We start from the raw sequence: 21950 nt of genomic DNA on the forward strand, positions 1-21950 counted from the left end.
ACTTGCTGTTGGTTTTACAGGGTCATAGGCAGAAGGGATGTACTTTGTCTCAGATGAGTCTTCGGACTATAGACTTTTGAATTAATGCTGAAATGAGTTAAAACTTTGGGAGGCTGTTGGGAAGGCATGATTGGTTTTGAAATGTGAGAACATGAGATTTGGGAAGGGTAAAGGGTGGAATGATATGGTTTGGCTCTGTGTCCTCACCCAAATCTCATCTTGAACTGTAGCTTCCATAATTCCCATGTGTCATGGGAGGGACCTGGTGGGAGGTAATTGAATCACAGGGGTGGGTTTTCCCAGGCAGTTCTCGTGATAGTGAATAGGTCTCATGAGATCTGATGGTTTTATAAAGGGCAGTTCCCCTGCACACGCTCTCTTGCCTGCCACCATGTAAGATGTGCCTTTGCTCCTCCTTTGCCTTCTGCTATGATTGTGAGGCCTCCTCAGCCATGTGCAACTGTGAGTCCATTAAACCTCCTTTCCTTTGTAAATTATCCAGCCTCGGGTATTTCTTTATTAGCAGTGTGAGAACAGACTAATACAAGTAGATACAGTTAAAAATACTTGATATGGTTTGGCTGTGTCCCCACCCAAATCTCATTTTGAATTGTAGCTCCCACAATTATCTCATGTTGTGAGGGGGACACAGTGGGAGATAATTAAATCTTGGGGGCAGTTTCCCCCATACTGTTCTCATGGTACTGAATAAGTCTCATGAGATCTGAAGGTTTTATAAGAGGAAACCTCTTTTACTTGGCTCTCATTTTCTCTCTTTGCCTGCTACCATCCTTATCAGATGTGACTTGTTCCTCCTTGCCTTCTGCCATGATTGCAAGGCCTCTCTAGCCATGTTGGAACTGTGAGTCCATTAAACCTCTTTCCTTTATAAATTACCCAGTCTTGGGTATGTCTTTATTGGCTACATGAGAACAGACTAATACAGTATTTAATATTGTTAGTAATCAGAGAAGTCAAATTTAAATTAGACATATTTTACCTATTAGACTTGTAAAACTTTTAATAGATACTATCCACCTAGTGTTCTCAAGAGTCTAAGAAAAGCATACTTCTATACACTATTGCTAATAATCTAAATAGGATAGATGCTTGAGACAGAAATTGGACAGAATCTATCAAACTTAAAGATTATGTCCCTGTGTATACCTGCATACAACTTGAATCTTTTACAGTGAGAATATCTTTACATATCACTTGTGAAATGTCTTTTCAATCCATAAAACAGAACCTAAGAGTGATACAAGAAAACCTACAGAGAATGCAAAATGGAAGGAAACCTACAATGTCTATGTTTGTGGCACACACACTGCTGTGGAGTTTTAGGAAAGGGACAACAGCAGCATTGGCTGGAGTCATGGTTTCCCGTCCACATCAGCACAGCTGCTTGGTCTCCATCTTCTCCAGCACCCACTGTTAACATTCTGTTTTATTGCAGCTGTCCGTGAACATGTTTGTCCCCTCATCCCTGGTCCTCTAGAAGTGTGGTGGCCAAAGCCTCAGTCTGTACATTGTCTCTGTACTCTTTGTGCTGCTGCTGCCTAGACTGTTAAGTAATTAATGATGAAAAGAAATATTTTATCAGTGGACATATGTTCCCATAACAGCAGTCATCCTTGGGGACTTGTACATCTTCTTAAAAAAAACTTAAAAGTGAATCTAATCAGCCACTCTAATTGGTGTTTAAGCAGGCATTGGTGATGGCAACTGTTCCCGTTACCAAAGTTCAGGTTTTGAAAAATGCGTGGAGCAGGGTTTGGCCCAGAGGTCATCTTCATAGCTCCCCACTTCCTTTCTTAGGCAGTTGTTTCCCCCATGTGTTAGCATGAACATGCAACAAGTACTCCCCAGTGGTAAACCTCCAGTGAAACTCAGAGATTTTACCTTAGGGTGAGACTGCATCACTGGAGGGGAACACTGTAGTTCACGTGAGTGTGGGTGTCTCTCATCATTGTAAACTCTAGCCTGGAAAGGGATTTTTGGTCTCACAGGCTGACAACCCTCATTCTGGAGACAGGAACCTAAAGCCCAGGGAGGAGAGGAGTGGCTTAAGGAGTCACAGTGAGTGGGGAAGCCGAGACACAAACTGCTCCTGATTCAGGGTCCCGGGCTCTCTTCTCAGCATGTGCCTGCCTGCCTTCTCCATGTGCCTCACATGCCATTCCTGTGCTCTCCTGAGATTTCCTGTAGGAATTTTTTCGTCATACCTTATCAAGTTTACTCTTAAAAATGTAATGTTTGGGACAAAATGTTCATATTGGGGACTGAGGTCAAACCTGTAATAAACAGTCACACCTCACAAGCCCCGTGGCAGGGCATTCTACCACCATTTGCACTCCTTGTAGGCAAGGGGATGATAAACTGCCTAATTGAGCAACAGGTCATTGGTCAACTTAGCTGTGGTGGCTTGGTGCCTCATTCAGCTCAGACTGCTATACAGAGCAGCTTATAAATATATTTCATAGTTCTAGAGAATGAAAGTTCAATGTCAGGGTGCCAGCATGGCCAGGTACCAGTGAGGGCCCTCTTCTGGGCTGCAGCCTGCTGAGCTTTCACTGTGTCCTCACAAGGTAGAAAGCGGGCAAGGCAGCTCTCTGGGGTCTCCTTTATAAGGGCACCAGTCTCATTCATGAGGACCCCATCCTCATGACATAACTAACCCAAAGCCTCTGCTCCTGACACCATCACATTGGGGGTTAGGATTTCAACATATGAATTCTGAAGGACAAAACGTTCAGTCCCTAACACTTAGTAATGGTCAACTTGTCTACCCTCAACCACAATTTCCAGAATTCCCTTTCTTGTATGTTTCCAATTAGGTGGGCCCCAAGGGAGATTCTTATATTTGGAGAGCAAATGTGATACAGCAGCCTTTTTATTTTTTATTTTTTATTTTTTTGAGATGGAGTTTCGCCTTTATTGCCCAGGCTAGAGTGCAGTGGTGCAATCTTGCCCCACAGCAACCTCCTCCTCCAGGGTTCAAGCGATTCTCCTGCCTCAGCCTCCTGAGTAGCTGGGATTACGGGTATGCGCCACCACACCTGGCTAATTTTGTATTTTTAGTGGAGACAGGGTTTCTCCATGTTGGTCAAGCTAGTCTCGAACTCTCAACCTCAGATGATCTGCTGCCTCGGCCTCCCAAAGTGCCGGGATTACAGGCGTGAGCCACTGCGCCCAGCTGAGACAGCAGCCATTTTTATAACTCAGCGTTGTCACTGTGTCCAGCAGAAGCTGGACCTCACATCCCCTCACGTCCTCCTTCAGCTTTTCTAACTCCTGGCCCTCACCACGTGTGTATTTTTTCTGTGATGAAGGTCCTCTCTTCTGCAAGACATCCACACCTGCAGTGCCAGAGGCACAAAAACCACGTGGTTTTCAGTCCTCACAGTCTTCAGTCCATGCCTGTGGCTCCAGCTAGTTATTCTCCACTTTATGCTTATCCTCCTCTGGCTTCTGCCTGCTCTGTAGACTTCTAGCTCCAGCATCAGGACAAAGATAACAGCCTTATAAAGACTTTAACCAGCTCCTACAATCACATGATAATAAATTCCTGTAAGAAATACACACACACACACACACACACATATATATACACACACACACACACACAATTTCCTAGTTATGTTTCTGTGATTGAACCCTGACTGATACACTCCCAGAAGCTACTGTCTTATTCATCATGACTTTATTAAGCGTTTGGTGGGTAGTGTTTCTAGTGGAATGGTAGACCATGGGACCTCCAGAGTTCTACCTTAAGGATCTAAAGTAAATTAAATGCCCCACCCCTCTTTAGTGATGAAGCATCCCTCAGTATCCAACAACAACAACATAAACCATAGCACTTGGGAGAGAAAGCTGCCCAGTCCAGTAGACAAAAGAACAATGGAAGAACGAGGGCAGGGGGAACAAAGTGATGAAAACGAGTTCTCAACAGATGCCAGGACAGGCAGTGGATGATGGATTCCATGTGGAGAACAGAAGCTAGAACTCCTTTGGAATTATGGGAGCAAGAGAGTCCTGTGGTGTCGCTGTGCCTCATGAAAGACATGGTGCTTTTGCTGTACATGACGCTCACGTGTGCACACACACACACACCTCTCACCCCCCTGCCCCCCCGCCCCACCCCACAAGAGTTTGGAAATCCCCATGTTTCTGGCTGCCCTAGGTGCCAGTGATTCAAAGTATTACCCAGAATGTAAAAAGTTATTAAAGATATGTCAGGGAATGTTGATTTATCACCTAGACAACCTGCAAGTGACTTTCAGGCTCTCAGTGTTCACGGTAGAGTTTCTAAGGTTCCAGATGCTTAGAAATCTGTTAGAAGCCAAATACAAGGAGGGATTGGAGGAAGCCATCTGAAAGGCTGTCCTTGTGATCTCTTTTGAACTTTACTTTGGAATAAGCCCTCAAATCTTGGAATGCTAAGAAAACACAACTCATCGGGAAAGAATGAGAACAGCCTTCCAGAAGATACCTCTGTATTGTCATGATACTGATAGTCAAGAGTTGGCTAGAAAGTGATCATCTAAAAAGTGAGAGAAACACCTTAGACCCACTGGTTGGTTTTGCCTTTAGACTTTTCTCTTTGCCAAGGAGATGACCTGTTTTTACTAACAGGTCAAAGACCTAAAAGCAAGATGTCATCTTGGACTTCTAAAAAAAGTTTTTTTCCTAGAATCATAATACCACTTTATCATAAACATCAACTTCCTCTTCACTTAATGTCTCTTCAGACAGTGATGTTCATGATCGTGGTCCTTGTGCAAAGGTTTCCTGTCCTCAATATGGTTCATTTAGGAAGCCAGGAAAGTTTGTAAATAATGCTCTGTTTTCTTAAGTCAGCCTAAGCGCTTCAAGATTTTTCCTTAGCTCTGATTTCCACATTCTTCTTTCTCTGTTCCCATAGAACCCTTAACAAACATTACTCTTTTAATCTTACTTGGTCATTGTTTTTGTTTGACTCTCCAATTCCAGCAGACAATAGTTCCAGCACATAACTCAGAAAACATACTTGGTGCACCAGTGAGTGAATCTTGAAAAAGTCCCAGTCATCCACAAAGTCAGGCTGTAAAGAGTTTTCTGAATAGCTGAGGTTTATAAGTTTTAAAAATAAAATAGAACTTGGGTGAACCTAACTGAAAAAAATGTTTATTGTGGGTTTATGTTCATCTCTGACACATTGCTTGATTTTTTTTCTTTTTCTTGAGACGAGGTCTTACTGTCTTCCAGGCTGGAGTGTGGTGGTGCGATCTCCACTCGCTGCAACCTCCACCTCCCAGGCTGAAGCGATCCTCCCACCTCAGCCTTCCAAGTAGCTAGGACTGTAGGTTCGCGTCACCATGCCTGGCTAATGTTTTGTACAAATGTGGTTTTGCCATCTTTCCCAGGCTGATGCTGGGTTTAAGTGGTCTGCCCACCTCGGCCTCCCAAAATGCTGGGATGACAGGAGTGAGCCACTATGCCTGACTTGTAGCGTGATTTTTTAGCTACAACTCTTTGAACATATAAAACATCATTCTGAATGTACCATTTCTTTCTAGATACAAATAACAGTCTATTGCTCTCAGAGGTGTTTTCTTCACATTGAAAGTAGAAATAAGCACTACCTGGCAAAAAAACTGAAAAAGGAAATATGAAGCTTAAGATACTACTGCATAAGATAATATTAACTTTTTTCTTAAATGCTGGTTTTATATACAGCAAAACCAGAAATCCTGGCTACTCCAGGATCGTGAAAAGAAAAGGGGCTTTAGAAAGAAAAAAATAAAATCTAAGGAACGATAATTATTTTAATAGCTGCCCTCAGGAAAATGCAGATGAGGGTGAAGCTATCCCAAATTAGCAATTAGATAAATCTTGAGGATTAGAGAACAGCAGGATTTAAATTCTCTTTTCAAAAATGCAGCAGCTCTGCTAGAAAATGAATGAATGTGATTGCAGCTATATATTTTTTTGACCGGTGCTCTTGCAGCTGTGGAAGTTTGACCCACACTGAGATGCCTCCCTGAGTCAGCCCTTTCTGTGTCCTTGCCTCTGCAGCGCGAATCTGTCCAAGGCCGCCTGGGGAGCACTGGAGAAGAATGGCACCCAGCTGATGATCCGCTCCTACGAGCTTGGGGTCCTTTTCCTCCCTTCAGCATTTGTAAGTTTACACTTGAAACGCACAGTGGGTCACATGTGAAATGAATTGGGTTTTGTGTTCTCTTCCTTTAGTCACAACAGCTTGCCTAAGGTTGGCAGGAAACAGTCAGGATTCTTACCCAGAGCCTGCGCTCTTAACCACTGGTCTGTATCTCTGAGCTTACTGAACACTCACCAGTCTGGGCGCAGCAGGATACCTGCTCTCAAGGCATGTACTTGATTAGGAATTGACTGTGTGCTTCCAGCGAAATTAATAACATTTAAAATAAATATTGCACACTACAAGGTGAAGATTTATCTCAAGGTGGTAGATGACAAGTCACCAAAGGAATGGCCCAATCAATCACAAGATGTTTTAGGTAGGGGTGACTGGATGATGAAGTTGGGAAGCAGGAGAGCTTGGCAGAGTATTTGAAAGATGCTTAGGATATAGGCTGTATAGAGAGAGGTGGGAATGGCATCACTGTTGGAAAGGAATTAGTAGTAGCACAAACTGGGAAGCAGAAATTGGTTCACATCATCGTCTAGAGTTTGGCCAGGCGGGGCCAGGGGGTGGCACAAAGGACATATGCCTCTGGCCCAGTAAGCCCCCTAGAAAAGCACCATGTCGAAGTGGTCTCTCGAGATGTCCAGCACAGCCAGCTTGTCTCCCAGCTCTGGAGCCACTTGAGGTTTCTGTGTCCAAACACCAGAAGGAGTGGCTTGCACATAGGGACTGGGGTGTATAAGCCATCTGTTATCTCTAAATGCTAGAATCACACTTGACCCAGAGAGACATTCCTACCATAAGAGGCACATGGACTAAGATCTCCTATGTCACTTCCTCATACTCACCGTGCGCACACACACACAGAATCGCCCACACAATGAGATGGCTGATGCTTCTTCCTTCCTTCCTCCCTCTCTCCCTCCCTTCCTTCCTCCCTTCTTCCCTTCCTGTCACTGTGGCCACACACTCAGAATCACCCACACAATGAGATGGCTGATGCTTCACCCACACAATGAGATGGCTAATGCCTTTTCCTTCCTTCCTTCTTTCCTTTCCTCCCTCCCTCCCTCCCTCCCTCATTCCTTTCCTCCTTCCTTCCTTCCCTCCTTCCCTCCCTCCCTCCCTCCCTCCCTCCGTTCTTCCCTTCCCTTCCCCCCTACCATCCGCAGCTGGCTATAGTTGAATTTATGACAAACACCCATGACAAAGCTCCATTGTGGACGACTCTGACTGGACCAGAAGATTTAGCTGAGGAGTTGGTGTGTGCTTGTCCTCAGACTTCAGTCTGGACTAATCCGGGTTTTTTTTTGTTTTTTTTTTTTTAAGACAGAGTCTCACTCTGTTGCCCAGGCTGGAATGCAGTAGCACAATCTCAACTCACTGCAACCTCCACCTACAGGATTCAAGCAATCTTCCTGCATCAGCCTCCCCAGTAGCTGAGGCTACAGGCGCCTGCCACCACGCCCAGCTAATTCTTGTATTTTTGATAGACACGGGGTTTCACCATGTTGGCCAGGTCTCCAATTCCTGGCCTCAAGTGATCTGCCTGCCTCAGCCTCCCAAAGTGGGATTACAGGTGTGAGCCACCGCTTAATCCAGTCTTAAGGCACGCTGGAGAGCACCCACCTTCCCAGCCCACCCCAGCGTTGCTCACTGTTTCTCACACCATGCTCAGGTGAAGAGCTCTTTTCTCCCTTTCTCTCCCCTCTTCTCACCAATCTATCCATTCTTTCTCTTTCCATCTCAGTTTCACTACAAAACTGTATAACCTCTTTTAGTTATAAGATTTCAGCTTTATCACACAACTTCTGGGTAACGATGAAGTCACAACAGTAGGAGGTGTGATTGTAGTGACTGTGGCTTTTATAATAACTGAGGCTGGAGTTCTCGCCCAATAATAAGTACTGGAATAAATTCCACATCACTCCTGTTTGGCTTCTGTTGTCAGCATTTACAAAAGTCTGGTCCTTTGTAACTGTTCTGCCCATGAAAATGCTGATCATGAAAATGCTAATAGGAAGAAATGTATTGCCCTTCCAGGTCCTCTAAACCCTTCTGAGCTATTCATTTTTTACCCCAGGTATTCTTTCTCTGACTATCCATTAATGAAGGCTAATGGAGAAAAAGAAATAATCATTTGGAATGCCTAAACTGACTGTATAGGTGGGCTCCTCTATATTTTGGAGTAAGAAAGAGCCCCATTATAGCACATTCTGGGTAAAATAGAGGTTGCATTATTTATAAAGACCGTCAGACAAGAATATAAAACAGATTCCACCCCTTCTAGACTATGCCAACAGATTCAAGAGCTAGGCCCCGATTAGGGTGACAATGTAATTAACAGTCTAAGATTGTAACTGATTTTCCAAGAGTTTGTTAGCACATCTCAAAAAACAAAGCCTGCAACAGTGCTTTCCAGCAGGCTTCCATCATGAACCTGGTGAGGCCCCACTCACTATACCTGTCTTCTCATCAGCCATTGTCCCTTTGGTTGGGCTGTCTGTGTCCTTCAGTGAATCACAAATGACTTGGGCAGAGTGCTCTAATCAGGCATTGTGGATGGTACACAGAATGGCTTTACCCTTCCCCTCCCAGGGAGCTCATAGGGTAGTTGGCCAGGGTGGTCATAGAGTCAGATGGCCACCTGATACACCTAAGCAATGAGACAGAGACATCCTTCCTGGGTGAGAGCCGGGGGCTGAGACCTGAGGGAGGTGCCTACCTGAGTGAGCAGAGCCAGAGGACTTTGTTGTGTGTTACAGAAACCAATTTGTGCCCACAGAAGCCCACAGATGAAAGGAGTTTACTGAAAAGATGCTGGGGTGGATGTCACGGGATCAGAGGAGTTGCTGAGCAGCTGAGACTTGGAAGTGACAGGGCCAGGCCCTCTTAGGGGACTCAACAGCGGCCCTTCTCCCTAGGTTACTGCAGCTAGCATGACTGTGCAGCCCGGTGCTGGCCATTCCACCTCCTAGTGACACCTCAGGCCTAGATCTGCCCTCCATGACTCAGGACTCTCCCAGCTCTGTCCCCAGAGAATGAGCCTGTTTCCAGAGAAGGGAGGATGGATGTGGGCAAGGAAGTCACCCTGAGGGGTAGATACTACCAGGGGGTTTCACCCATAAGTGAGTTGATGTGCGTCTCGTCAGTCTGTGAAAAGGGTTGGGTTTTTTTGATACAGGAGACTTTAAGTGCCTGTATCACAACATCTATGTTGTCTACTGATATGTGAAGCTTCTGGAAAAAAAGTAGACCTTTGCTCGGCCTTCACAAAATTAACATTGATGGTTTTGACCTTGAGGATGACCCAGGGATTTGTGCCATGAGGTAGTTTGTCATTTCGCTGAGTTTATACGTGCACAGGAATGAGACGCTTAGCTTGTGAAAGAGAAGCTGTCCAATGGAACAGCTCGACAGTTCCCTCCTCAAAACATACCCCAGGCTCCTACCTGAATGTTCCAGTGGCCTGGGACTGCCCTCCTTCACACTCACTTCAGTCCCACACACACCCTGTGCCTGCTGTCTTCCAGGCCCCTGCAGAGAGAATAAAGGATGAGGTGGAGGCTTCGTTCTCGGGAAACGCATGGATAAGTTGAGGAAACAGACACCGGTGATTACAATATGTGACAAGAAGTAGGGTGTGGGGCATTCAAAATACAGGGGCTCTGAGAAGGGGGGCCATGTAGTCTGCCTGAGGGGCTTAGGAAAGGCTTTGTTAAGGAGATGGCATTCGATCTCACTCTTGAGAAAGGAGTATGAGCTTAACCTGCTGTCAGGGAAGAGGAGGCTTCCAGACAGAGATAATAGTGCAGGCTGTGTGTGGGAAAGAGCCAACAGTTCTGTGTGCCTGGAATGGGGATGGGGCGTGGGTGTGAGAGGCTGGAATTCCAATCTGAAGGAGACCGGAGAACAGAACACACCACTGGCCTTGGTTCCACGTGGATAGTAGAAAGGCATCATTTTTTTAAGCAGGGCTAGTGGTCTCAGGCCAGTTTTCAGAGAATTTGAATTTTATAAAATATAACTCTGAAATTAGGATTATGATTTATACTATTTAAAATGTACTCAAGGATATAGCACATTGCATGTATTATCAAAATCATCATCTTAGCCACGTAAGCCACACTATTGAACAAACCTGATTATTAATGAGTCACTGTTACCATTCACCTCACTCTCTTGGCATGTCTTTTCTTTTCTTTTTTTTTTCTTTAAGACAGACTCTTGCCCAGTTTTCCAGGCTGGAGTACAGTGGTGCCATCATAGCTCACTGCAGTCTCGACCTCCCAGGCTCAAGCAGTCCTCTCACTTTAGCCTCCTGAGTAGCTGGGACTACAACTATGTGCCACTACGCCCAGCTGACTTGTTAATTTTTCTCTTTTGCCATGTTGCTCAGACTGGTCTTGAACTGCTGGGCTCAAGTGATCCTTCTCAGCCTCCCAAAAGATCTTGTCATTTCTCACTCCTTAATGCTGCTTGATAATTTGTTCCCTCTGAACCACCCCCGCAACATCACATGTTGGGCGAGTCAGCGGTTACTGCCATGGCCCCCACTTCACCTCCCTGGGCCACACCCATGCTGTGGGAATGGGCCTTGTAGACCACAGATCTGGTTATGTTACCTGCTGGAGATCCTGTAAGGCAGAATCCAGGCTCCTTAGTGGGGCTGCTTTTCCCCTTCGTGCTCCGACTCCTAACGTCTCCTTCCTGGTACTTACTATTTCTGCTGTGCAGAACTCATGGCTCTCACTACAAGCCAGATCCACCCTGCTAGCCAGCCATAAGCTGTACTGAGAATGACACTTTTACACCCCACCTCTGCCTGCTGCACCTGTATTCACTCCAGGCACCCCTCCTCTGCATCCACAACTTTCTAGAACCCGGGGCTCAGCACATATCCCACTTTGCATTGTGACCACCGACTCGTGTCTTCTGGACCAGAGTGAGCTGAATGGGTCATGTGGGAGGCTTTTCCTAAGTGTCTGTTAGTTGAAGTTGTTTCCTTTAAGTTGACCCATACCGAACAATGTGAGAAGTGTGTGAAATAGTATGGAGACTGTGATTTTGGTCCAGTGGGTATTGTGTGCAGTAGGTGCTTAAATCTGTTCACAAATTGTGTTGTAAAGCAATTTGCAATATGGAATAGCTCATCTGTAGCTGTCTTGAAATTAAAATACACATACACTTAGGAGTCCACTGCAGTACTTACAAATGCCAATCCCTATAAATTAACTTAATAAATATCTTAAAGATTTTTGTATCTTCTGAGCAAACTATCGCAAGGACAGAAAACCAAACACCACATGTTCTCACTCATAGGTCGGAATTGAACAATGAGAACACTTGGATACAGGGTGGGGAACATCACACAATGGGGCCTGTCGTGGGGTGGGGGGACGGGGAGGGATAGCATTAGGAGATATACCTAATGTAAATGACGAGTTAATGGGTGCAGCACACCAACATGGCACATGTATACATATGTAACAAACCTGCACTTTGTGCACATGTACCCTAGAACTTAAAGTATAATAATAATAAAAAATGATAAAAATAAAAAAAGATTTCTGTATCATAATCCTAAAATGTTTACTGACAAGAATGCAGTTTATCATAAAATGAGGCCAGGCGTTAATATCTTTTTTTAGGTTTCCCTGTTCAGTACCAGCAAGACATGCCTTTTAGTGTTTTTGGCTTCATGTTTGCCAAATAGACTTACTTAATACAGAATTTTTTAGACATCCTTCAGACTGGACATCATCCAGAATTTACTTCCTTGAGATCAGCCCTCCTTCATATCTCTTGGTAGAACTCTGTGTCCGCATCACCCACATGTCTGAGTTATCAGCAGCCAGAGTTGCCACTTTTGTCCTTCGCCAGTAGGCCATGTCACTTGCTCTGTTCTGGGAGGCTCATTTGGAGCCATTGTTGCCGATAGTCAAGCTTAGTGCCCAGAATGGCACAGTGTCACACACTGCAGAGGCCTCACCTAGAAAAGGAATCCTGCAGTTCTCTAATTCCCCACAGCCAGGATTAGGGACTGTCACTCTGGAACCAAGTTGCCATGTGATGTGACACTACTGTGAACTGAAAATACAGCAGGTGGAGAACCAGCGTTTCCCATTCATGATAAAGATGCCATTTGAACCCTGGGATTGATCTGTAGGCTGTAAGTCCCTGGTACCACATGTTCCTATTTTTTTCTTGTTCTTTTAAGTGAATAAATCCGGAAATACATCCTTTTGAGAGCAACCTTACTTGTACAGTATGTTGTCAGTAGCTTCCCCTTTGACTAAGAACACTTTCAAGAGCTGTGGAGAGTCACATCAAGGTACATTTGACTTTGTATGTCCAACACTTAGTGATGCTTGGTATATAGTAGTCGCTTAACAAAACTTCGTTAATTTAAATCAAAGACTTTATTCTTTTCAGGTCTAAAATCAATTTATCAATTATATAATGTTTTCTGGGTTGTCCTTTAAGTGTATTTAACTTTTAAATTAGACTACAGTTCAGAAAGTCTCAATATAGGAAAGCTGTGATTATTTCAAAGATCAGTAGCTGTATTCCAAACCCGAAGGCCTCTGAGCATGTATCAGGGAGGTACAAGTACTTCTCTCTTTGGACCTCATTCCTTTGGTGTTTATTGAACACATACTCTGTCAGGCACTGAGTAGGCCCTGGACTGGAGCCTGTCTAGCGCACTGTGGCTAGAATTCCTCCTGCCTCTGGGAATAATATTGCACATAGGCATCTGAGAAGCCTGGATCAGGGTCCAATACTGCTTCCTTCCGGATGAAGGTGGCCCAGGTGTCCCTGTGCTGATCTCAGCCTCTTCCAAGCGTCACTTGGTCCTGTGCTAGTGGGTTCCAAAAAGTCAAGTCTTTACTTTCTCTTTTCTCTGTTCTGTTTAAACTTCTTCATTGTGAACACGGTGTGTACCACAAGTACATGCACTCTTATGATGTGACTCTGGCTGGAAGAACTAATACAGTTTACAAGAGCCACCACCTTCACCCTCTCTTTGTCTTCCCTCCAACACCAGCCCTGCCTACCTGCCTTGGGCCCAGCCCGTCTGTTGTGGGCCCCCAGGGTTTCCCAGGAGGCCACAGAGGGGCAGCAATTTGACATGGCGTATCTTGGTACCCACTGATATTCTCGCATCCAGCAAATAAAGCCACAGCTCTTGCGTTCTACTCCTTCCTCTCACCTGTCCACATCCTATACCATCTGCCCTGGCGAGAACTTCTCTGCCTGTTCCTACTGGTCGTCACCTTCTCTCTCCCCTGGATGAATGGACCCTTCCCTGCCTGTTTTCCCCATTTCAGCCTACTGCTGGGTTTCTACCCACATGTCAATGTCTGTGTTCCTCTGCCCCTAAATCCGCAGCAGCAGTCTTTGGCCCACGAGATGATGTCCGGACTCCTTTGTGTGACATCAAGGTCCACTGTGAGCTGGAACAGCATGTCCCGCAGGCTCTAGCCACCCACAAGTATTTGTTAGCACATTAAGGCACGTAGGCTGTAGCAGCAATGGCCCCTTTTTACTAGTAGTGTGATCCTGGTCTCTACTGCTCTTTGCCTCAGAAACTCTGAAGTAACTTGGTAAGAGAATATAGGAGAACACATTGAATAGATCCCTTAGGGACCTCAGATCTCTAGGAGCCAAAATGAGAGAAAGAGAATGAACTTTGAAGTGAGACAGAGAGGAGCTGGGATCCTGCTTACAAGCTGTGTTAGACTTGGCCCCCTCACTCTACTTCTGTAGGCCCCTTTTTCTCCTTGTACAATGGAAACAATGTAACTCATAGGATCTCATGTGAGATCAAGAGTTATAACCTACTAAGTGTTTACAGCAGTGCCTGGTACTTACCAAGTGCTCAGTAAAGGTTGCAGTTGATATTAGCGGTAGCAGCAATCGCATATAAGCCACACAGTTCAACAGAAGATTGAAAGCAGGGGCTGATACTCCGTGGGTTTTCAGTCAAATCAGAATCTTGATGTCACTTCTGTGATGATGTTGCACTCTTTTCTTTCCTTCTGAACTGCATTCCCCCAGCCCCACACAAATAGCCCCTTTGCTTATCAAAAACCCATCCTTCAAAATCCTGTTAGGTTTACACTTCTCTACAAAGCTTTTCCTAAGCCCCTAGCAGGAAGCACTTTCAGTCGTGATCATGCCTTGCAGGAAAGATGCCACCACCTTCCTGTAATTTATTTCCTTGCCAATTAGTTGATCTTTGACTAAGTGTGCCCCTTCTGGGAAGTTCAACTGCTGTCACTGTTTTATCCAGGAAAGCCTGATGCCTTGTGTAGGGTTTTACCACTTGAGGTTGCTACTCGGATAGATGCAGATAAAAACATAAATTACATCTCTAACTGAAACTGAAGCATGCCTCCTGTTCCCCATGATTGAGCTAAGCTGCTAAACATAAATCATCACAGCGATAATCAGCTCTTTCACTCCCAAAACTGAAGAAAGGAAAAGCCAGCAATTTCTTATGTGTGATATATGTCCACCCTCTCACCTGGTGTTTTATAAACTTATTGTCTTAACTGTCTTCTAAGTATCTATGCCTGGGAGGGTGCCTTCCTCTGTTTCGCAAAATGCCAAGTGATACCACTGTGATATAGAAATAATGATCATTAGAAGACAGCCTCAAATTATTTGACATTCAGATTGAAGGGGAAAAGTAGTACTTTTTTGTAATAACCTAGAATTTGGATCATAAATGGCATTCAAAATAAAAGCATATTGGTTTCTGTCAGAAAGGGATAGTTCAAACCTTCTCACATCGGAAGTCAAATATCACAAAATAGAATCATGGATTGAGCACACAGCCTCAGATCTGCGCCCAGGCTATAAAGAGCCATAACCTGTGGCCATGATACATTTGAAAATATCAGTACTAATAGGAGCTAAATAAGAGAGAAGTCATATTTTACCTGAAACTCCAAAAAAGTATTTAATAATCATTAACTTGTTATCACTTCCCAACCACTGGCCTCTTTATTTTTTAAAATGTCCAAATACCAGGGTTTCTAGAATTCGGCTCATCTTGACCCTGCCTGCCTTAAATTTTCAAGGAATTCTTCCTTTGTCACAGTTCCTGGTGGTGAATGTGAGACCATTTGTTTGCTTGGTGGAAGGAATGTAAGACCAAGAATCAGACACGGTATGATTTCCAGCCCCGCCAACCTTTTTTTTTTTTTTTTTTTTTTGGGACAGAGTCTCGCTTTGTCACCCAGGCTGGAGTGCAGTGGTGCCATCCCGGCTCACTGCAACCTCCGCCTTCCAGGTTCAAGCGATTCTCCTGCCTCCGCCTCCCAAGTAGGTGGGATTACAGATGCGCACCACCACACCTGGCTAATTTTTTGTATTTTTAGTAGAGACAGGGTTTCTCCATGTTGGCCAGGCTGGTCTCAAACTCCTGACCTCAGGTGATCCGCCCACCTCGGCCTCACAGAGTGCTGGGATTACAGGCATGAGCCACCGTGCCCAAGTTTTTTTTTTTTGTTTTTTTTTTTCTTGGGTGGCGGGGAGGGCAGAGTTTTGTCACTGTCTTCCAGTCTGGAGTACAGTGGCGTGATCTCAGCTCACTGCAACCTCCGCCTCCTGGGTTCCAGCGATTCTCCTGTCTCAGCCTCCCAAGTAGCTGGGATTACAGGCATAGTCCTCCATGCCTGGCTAATTTTTGTATTTTTAGTAGAGACAGGGTTTCACCATGTTGGCCAGGGTGGTCTCGAACTCCTGACCTCAGGTGATCCACCCACCTCGGCCTCCCGAAGTGCTGGGATTACAGGTGTGAGCCATTGTGCCCAGCCTTGCCACTTTTAATAGCTGTATGGCCTTGGGCAACTATTTAACCTCCAAATATGTTTCCTCCTCTGTAAAATAGGAATGATTACATCACAGAGAATTGCTCTGAAAATACTTACAATTATACTCATTTGATTCCTGGAATATGTACCATGGGCCAGTCATTGTTAAATAACTTATATATCTTCACAGTAGCCCTATGAGTTAGGTGCTCATATCATCTTCATTTCGTAAACGAGGAAACCAAGGCACAGAAAGGCTAAGTAACTTGCTTAGAACCATACAGCAAGTAAGCAGTCTGCAAAAGCAAGAGATAATTAAGGGCTTCCTCAGATCCAGAGTGTATCAAAGGTGTCATGTGAGCAGGGACACCTGGGGGCAGGTGCTGCTGAGCTGGCCTGCCCACCCTCCATGTCTTCCCTGTCCCCCTCCTCTGTGTTAGGGCCCTTGCCCTCCTGGGACGTGCCTACTTTGTGCTTTGCCCACCCTGCCTTTGATTATCCTGTTCTCACGCTTGGTATTCTTCCCATCATCTCTCTGTTTATTAAAATTACACCAATTTTTCAAGCCCTAGCTAAAATATCCTCTACAAAGCCTTTCCTTATCCTTCTTGGAAAAGGAAAATGATTGGAAGAAGGTCATTTCTTCCTATTTTGTGTAGAGTTTGCCACCTCCTGCCTTTCCCTGTATTACTGGTCACCATCTTCATCAGTGCTGTAACCCATACTTTTCTGTAGGTCTTGACATACACAAAACGCTTTCATACAGGTTGTGCTAGTTGCTCTTGTGCAGAAGCTTATAAAATAAGCAGGAAAGGAACTTTAGTCCCATTTCTACAGATCAGTATTTCTTGAACACCTACTATGCACCAGGACTTTGTGCTAGGTGCTAAAGTTAGAAATGGTAATGTCTCCAGAACCTTGATTATCCCACTTTTACTTTTTTTTTTTTTTTTTTAATCTGAGGTGGAGTTTCACTTTGTCACCCATCCTGGAGTGCAGTGGCATAATTTTGTCTCACTGCAGCCTCTGCCTTCTGGGTTCAAGCTATTCTCCTGCCTCAGCCTCCCAAATAACTGAGATTACAGGCACACACTACCACTCCTGGTTATTATTATTTTTTTTTTTAATCAGAGATGGGGTTTCACCATGTTGTCCAGGCTGATCTTGAACTCCTGACCTCAAGTGATCTGTCTGCCTCGACCTCCCAAAGTGCTGGGATTACAGGCATGAGCCACCGCATCCAGCCTATCCCACTTTTACAAACACAGAAATTGAAACCTAGGCCAGGTGCAGTGGCTCACACCTGTAATCCCAGCACTTTAAGAGCCTGAGGTGGGTGGATCACTTGAGGCCAGGAGTTCAAGACCAGCCTGAACAACATGGTGAAACCCCATCTCCACTAAAATTACAAAAATCCGCCAGGCATGGTGGCACACGCCTGTAATCCCAGTTACTCAGGAGGCTGAGGCATGAGAACTGCTTGAACCTGGGCGACAGAGGCTGCAGTGAGCTGAGATTACACCACTGCACTCCAGCCTGGGTGACAAAGTGAGACTCTGTCTCCAAAAAAAAAAGAAACCTAATAAAAGTGGCCAGCTGTCCCACTGAACATCTGTTTTAGTCCCTGGGGCTTGCCAGGCTCTTTGCTACCTCTGGGCCTTTGCAGATGCTATTCCCTCCAGCTGCAACATAATTCTTTCCTCTCCGACCTGACCAAGCTCTACTCATCTTTCAGAGTTTAATAAAGGTGTTGCTTTTTTCAGAGAGTCTTCCACTCATCACCCCCTGCTGCCGAGTCTAAAATAGGCCTGCTAGTCTCTTATGGCACTCTTTTGCTCTTCTTAGCAACACTTAACACAAATAGTAATTTTTATTTTACTTTTATAGATGTATTTGATGTCCCTCCATCAGACTGTATACTCCATGAGGACAAGGATGTTGATGTTTATGTTAACTCTTACACACTCAGTGCCTGGCACCATGCCTGACCCAGAAGAGGGACTCGAGAAATAAAGTGTCAAATGAATGAATGTGCAGACATCAGCCATTTACTCAGCTTAGTAAATGCCAGAGGAAAGGCTAGAACCCAGATTTTCTGAAGCCCAGTCAACACGGACCTCCCCGTGTTCTCTGACACCGCCCATGACCAGCCTCCGCTTGCTAAGTTGCACAGTTACAGGGACTAAGAACCTCAGTCTTTGTTCTTTTTATGGGTTCCTAAGACATCAGCACTGTTGGGTATGTGCGTATTGAGGATCTGAAGGGTGGATATGTGTGTGGATGGGTGGACAGAAGGAATGAGAGACAGACAGACAAGCAGAATGCCAGGATAATCCACAAAGGGGCAGGAGATGGTCAATGTATGGAAGCACAAGGGGGCACATCGGTCATGTGGTAAGCACCTGCACTGCGGCAGGCCCTGTGTTGGAAGGAAGTGGCAGTGTGAACATCAGCCTAGATATAGAACCTCCACTTCCACCCTGATTAAGATCTAAAATTAATACCCTATTCTAGAGTTCTTGGAATAAACCTTCCATTTTGATAGGTCTTAAAAAATTTTCATTTTTATACTTCTGTCACATTATATTGGAACACTTTCATTATACATGAAAGCAGCTTTTATTTCTTCTTACTCCAGGCAGCCTGTTACTATAGCAATGTTGGAAGTATTTTGAGGTATTTTTATACAGTGAGTTCTACAAACTCTCTGCAAACTGTACATAATGTTTGGTTGAAATGGGCTATCATATCCAAAATTGTCTCTCTTTTTTCTTTGCATCCTTTGTTAAACTTTTGCAAACTTTGCTATAACTTAATTCCTGAAAATTAAAGCTCTTATGTTTAGAAAAAAAAATTTGAGGCAGGGGGGTTGTAAATATATTTGCCTATGAACATGGAAAATAGCTCCGAAATAATCTGAACTTTATTTAGGTACCATAAAGATATTATTGCTTCTTGGGGCCTTCTGGGTGTTTTTTTTTTTAAACCCAGAAAATGAGGTGCAATCATAGATTTCCTCTGTGTGTCTGCAGGGTCTAGACAATTTCAAAGTGAAACAGAAGTTCTTCGCTGGCAGCCAGGAGCCAATGGCCACCTTTCCTGTGCCATATGATTTGCCTCCAGAACTGTATGGAAGTAAAGGTGAGACACAGATAAAGGAAAACCATGGGTGGATATGCATAAGAAAAACAGAGCCCAGGAGAAGCCTTTGGTCTTAGTGGGATCCTGGCTCATGGAACCCTCTGGAAGCTCAGGTTTGCAGAGAGACCTGTGCCAACCTGTCTGGGGCTGTGTAGCCACTAGTTAGTCTTAGAATCCCTTTGTATCCTATAATTACTATACAGATCCTTCCTGACTTACAGTGGGGCTACATGCTGATAAACCCCTCATAAATTGAAAATCTCATAAGTCAAAAATGCATTTAATGCACCAAACCTACTGAGCATCATAGCTTAGTCTAGCCTACCTTAAACGTGCTCAGACCACTTAAATTAGTCTACACTTGGGCAAAATAATACAAAGACTCTTTTATAATAAATTGTTGACTATCTCATGGAATTTATTGAAGACTGTACCAAAGTACTGTTTCTACTGAATGCATATCACTTTCACACCATCATAAAGGTCAAAAGGTCATTAAGCCTAACTATCAGAAATTAAAACCAAGAAATGTAACAATAATAAACCTATTGTAATATACATTTATGCCAGACCTGGTGGCCCACACCTGTAATCGCAGCATCTTTGGAGGCCGAGGCAGGAATATTACTTGAGGCCAGGAGCTCAAGGCCACCTTGCCCAACATAGTGAGACCCAGTATGTAAAAAAAAAAAAAAATTGTTTTAAATAGCCGGATGTGGTGGATCATGCCTGTAGTCCCAGCTACTTGGATGGCTAAGGTTGAAGAATCGCTTGAGCCCAGGAGTTTGAGGCTGCAGTGAGCTATGATTGAGCCACTGCACTCCAGCCTGAGTGACAAGGCAAGACCTCAACTCTAAGGGAAAAAAAAAGTTCTTATGACAATTTCCAAAAAGAAGAAAATAGCAAGGGAAGTGGTATTTTATGTTTTTGCAAGCCTCTTTATGTGCATCTTAAAAGGTGACACCTGAATTCTCATTGCTGTGCTCTCTTTGAGGCTGTTGTGATATCACATCATATAACCTCTGTATACCTGTGAAAAAATGAAGGTGAAAACAACAAATGATGGCTTAATACTACAATGAAAATAGTGTTGACTTCACAGACCCTCCCAACCAGCACGCTCACAAACCCTCAAAAGGGAGGTCCCCAGGGGCCACACTTTGAAAACTGCATGCATTGAATCTTAAGGGCAGTCACCAAGTATCTTTCACAGTAGAAACATAATAGGAATAGCTACAGAAGGTTCAGATGTCCTCAGAGGAAGGCTGGCTGGCATCAGTGTACCCACCTATGTCCGGCCTGCATGTATCCCAGCCTCACAGGCTGCTCTGCTGCTTTTATCAGCCCTGAGAATATCTGTCTTTAAGGTGGGTCCACACTTAGCAAACTCAGACAGGATGAGATATATAATCAAGACACACTTAATTTAAAATGGCAAATTACATCACCAAATCAGCATATTCTCCACTGGAAAGGAGAGGCCTACATGAGTAACCAAATTATAATCTGCAGGTTTCTGAGCCAGTGTTAAATCTGAACAGAGAAAAGATTTTTTTTCAGTTGGCAAATTTTAATGACATCACTCATTGATACCCCAAAATCTCCAGTTCTTACCAAGCTCGGCCTTGCCCAGTAGGTTCCTCTGTTCCCTCGACAGTGTTTCATGGGATCTCACAACTTCCCCACCCACTAACCATTCTCAGCTTTCATGGTGAACCAAGCCTCCTCTGTCTGATGGGCCCTTTCTTAGATTGTGTTGACACATCTAACAAAGTTAATCCTATCTCATGCTGTCCAGTGTGCGGTCCTGCCTCTTGCTGGTAACTTTGTATTTCTCTAATCAATAGTTTGAGACTAAGTTTTAGGAGGCATTCTTTTTCTTCTTTCTAAAGTGTGGAAATTCCCTATAGCCTTTCTGTTGAGTCCTCCTAATTTGTTGTGTATTCATGCATATTTCGTTTTCCATAGCAAGACTATCAGGATTCTTATCAGAATTTAAAGCAGTCTGTCAGCACCTTACCTGCCACCAAAAAAAAAAAAAAAAAAAAAAAAAACCAGGAAAAGTCTGCTTTAAAGTCAGGCCACGTTTATGTGCCAACTCCACAACTTGCTAAATAGACTTGGACATTTATTTACTTTCTCTAGGTTTTAGTGTCTCTGTCTACACAATAAGGAACTATGAATACCTACCTTATAGGGTTATTGAAAAGATTAACTGAGATTATCTATAAAGTACTTATCTCAGAGCTAGCAGTCAATAAACATTAGCTGCTTTTATTGTAATTGTTATTAAAATGCAAAGTTCAGTTCCTGGCAACAGTAGATGTTGAATTAGTGTGAATTCCCTCCCCTTTTCCGTGGTGAGCTGGTGATTTTTAAATATCTAAAGCTTGTGCAACTCTGTCCCTAAACCTGTCTACCTCTTCTTCCCTCTTTTGGCTTCGTGCTACTTTTGTCTTTTTCTCCCCTTATCTGTTCTTCAGGTTCCTTTTCTTCCTTTTCTTTTTTTTTTTTAAACCCAAGTTCTCCTCCTCCCTGTTGGAAGTGGGGACTGACTGATTAGGCTTTATCTGCTGGGGTCTGGCCTTGGGCCCTGCACGTCCCACCTCCAACCCTGCACCCTGACTGGATTCCACCGCCTTCATTTCTTTAGTCCTAATCTTTAAAGGACTAAGAAGGCAAAAATGGAAGCGCTAGAAGAGCCTAACTAGCCGGGCGAGGCGGCGGGCGCCTGTAGTCCCATCTACTCGGGAGGCTGAGGCAGGAGAATGGCGTAAACCCGGGAGGCGGAGCTTGCAGTGAGCTGAGATCCGGCCACTGCACTCCAGCCTGGGCGACAG

The 21950-nt window shown here is 44.4% G+C and overlaps 1 protein-coding gene across 2 annotated transcripts in view; it reads left to right on the top strand.

Moving 5' to 3' along the window:
• TDP1 (tyrosyl-DNA phosphodiesterase 1) overlaps positions 1–21950 on the top strand; it is an 88589-nt gene that overhangs the window by 57204 nt on the left and 9435 nt on the right. For both annotated transcript variants that reach the window (XM_011974306.1, XM_011974307.1), the window contains 2 exons: positions 6058–6160; positions 19002–19110. In XM_011974306.1, the coding sequence (XP_011829696.1) occupies positions 6058–6160; positions 19002–19110 (212 nt within the window). The remainder of the gene's footprint in view (positions 1–6057; positions 6161–19001; positions 19111–21950) is intronic.

This window comes from Mandrillus leucophaeus, unplaced genomic scaffold (assembly GCF_000951045.1).
Source record: "Mandrillus leucophaeus isolate KB7577 unplaced genomic scaffold, Mleu.le_1.0 Scaffold144, whole genome shotgun sequence".
Taxonomy (NCBI): Eukaryota; Metazoa; Chordata; class Mammalia; order Primates; family Cercopithecidae; genus Mandrillus; species Mandrillus leucophaeus.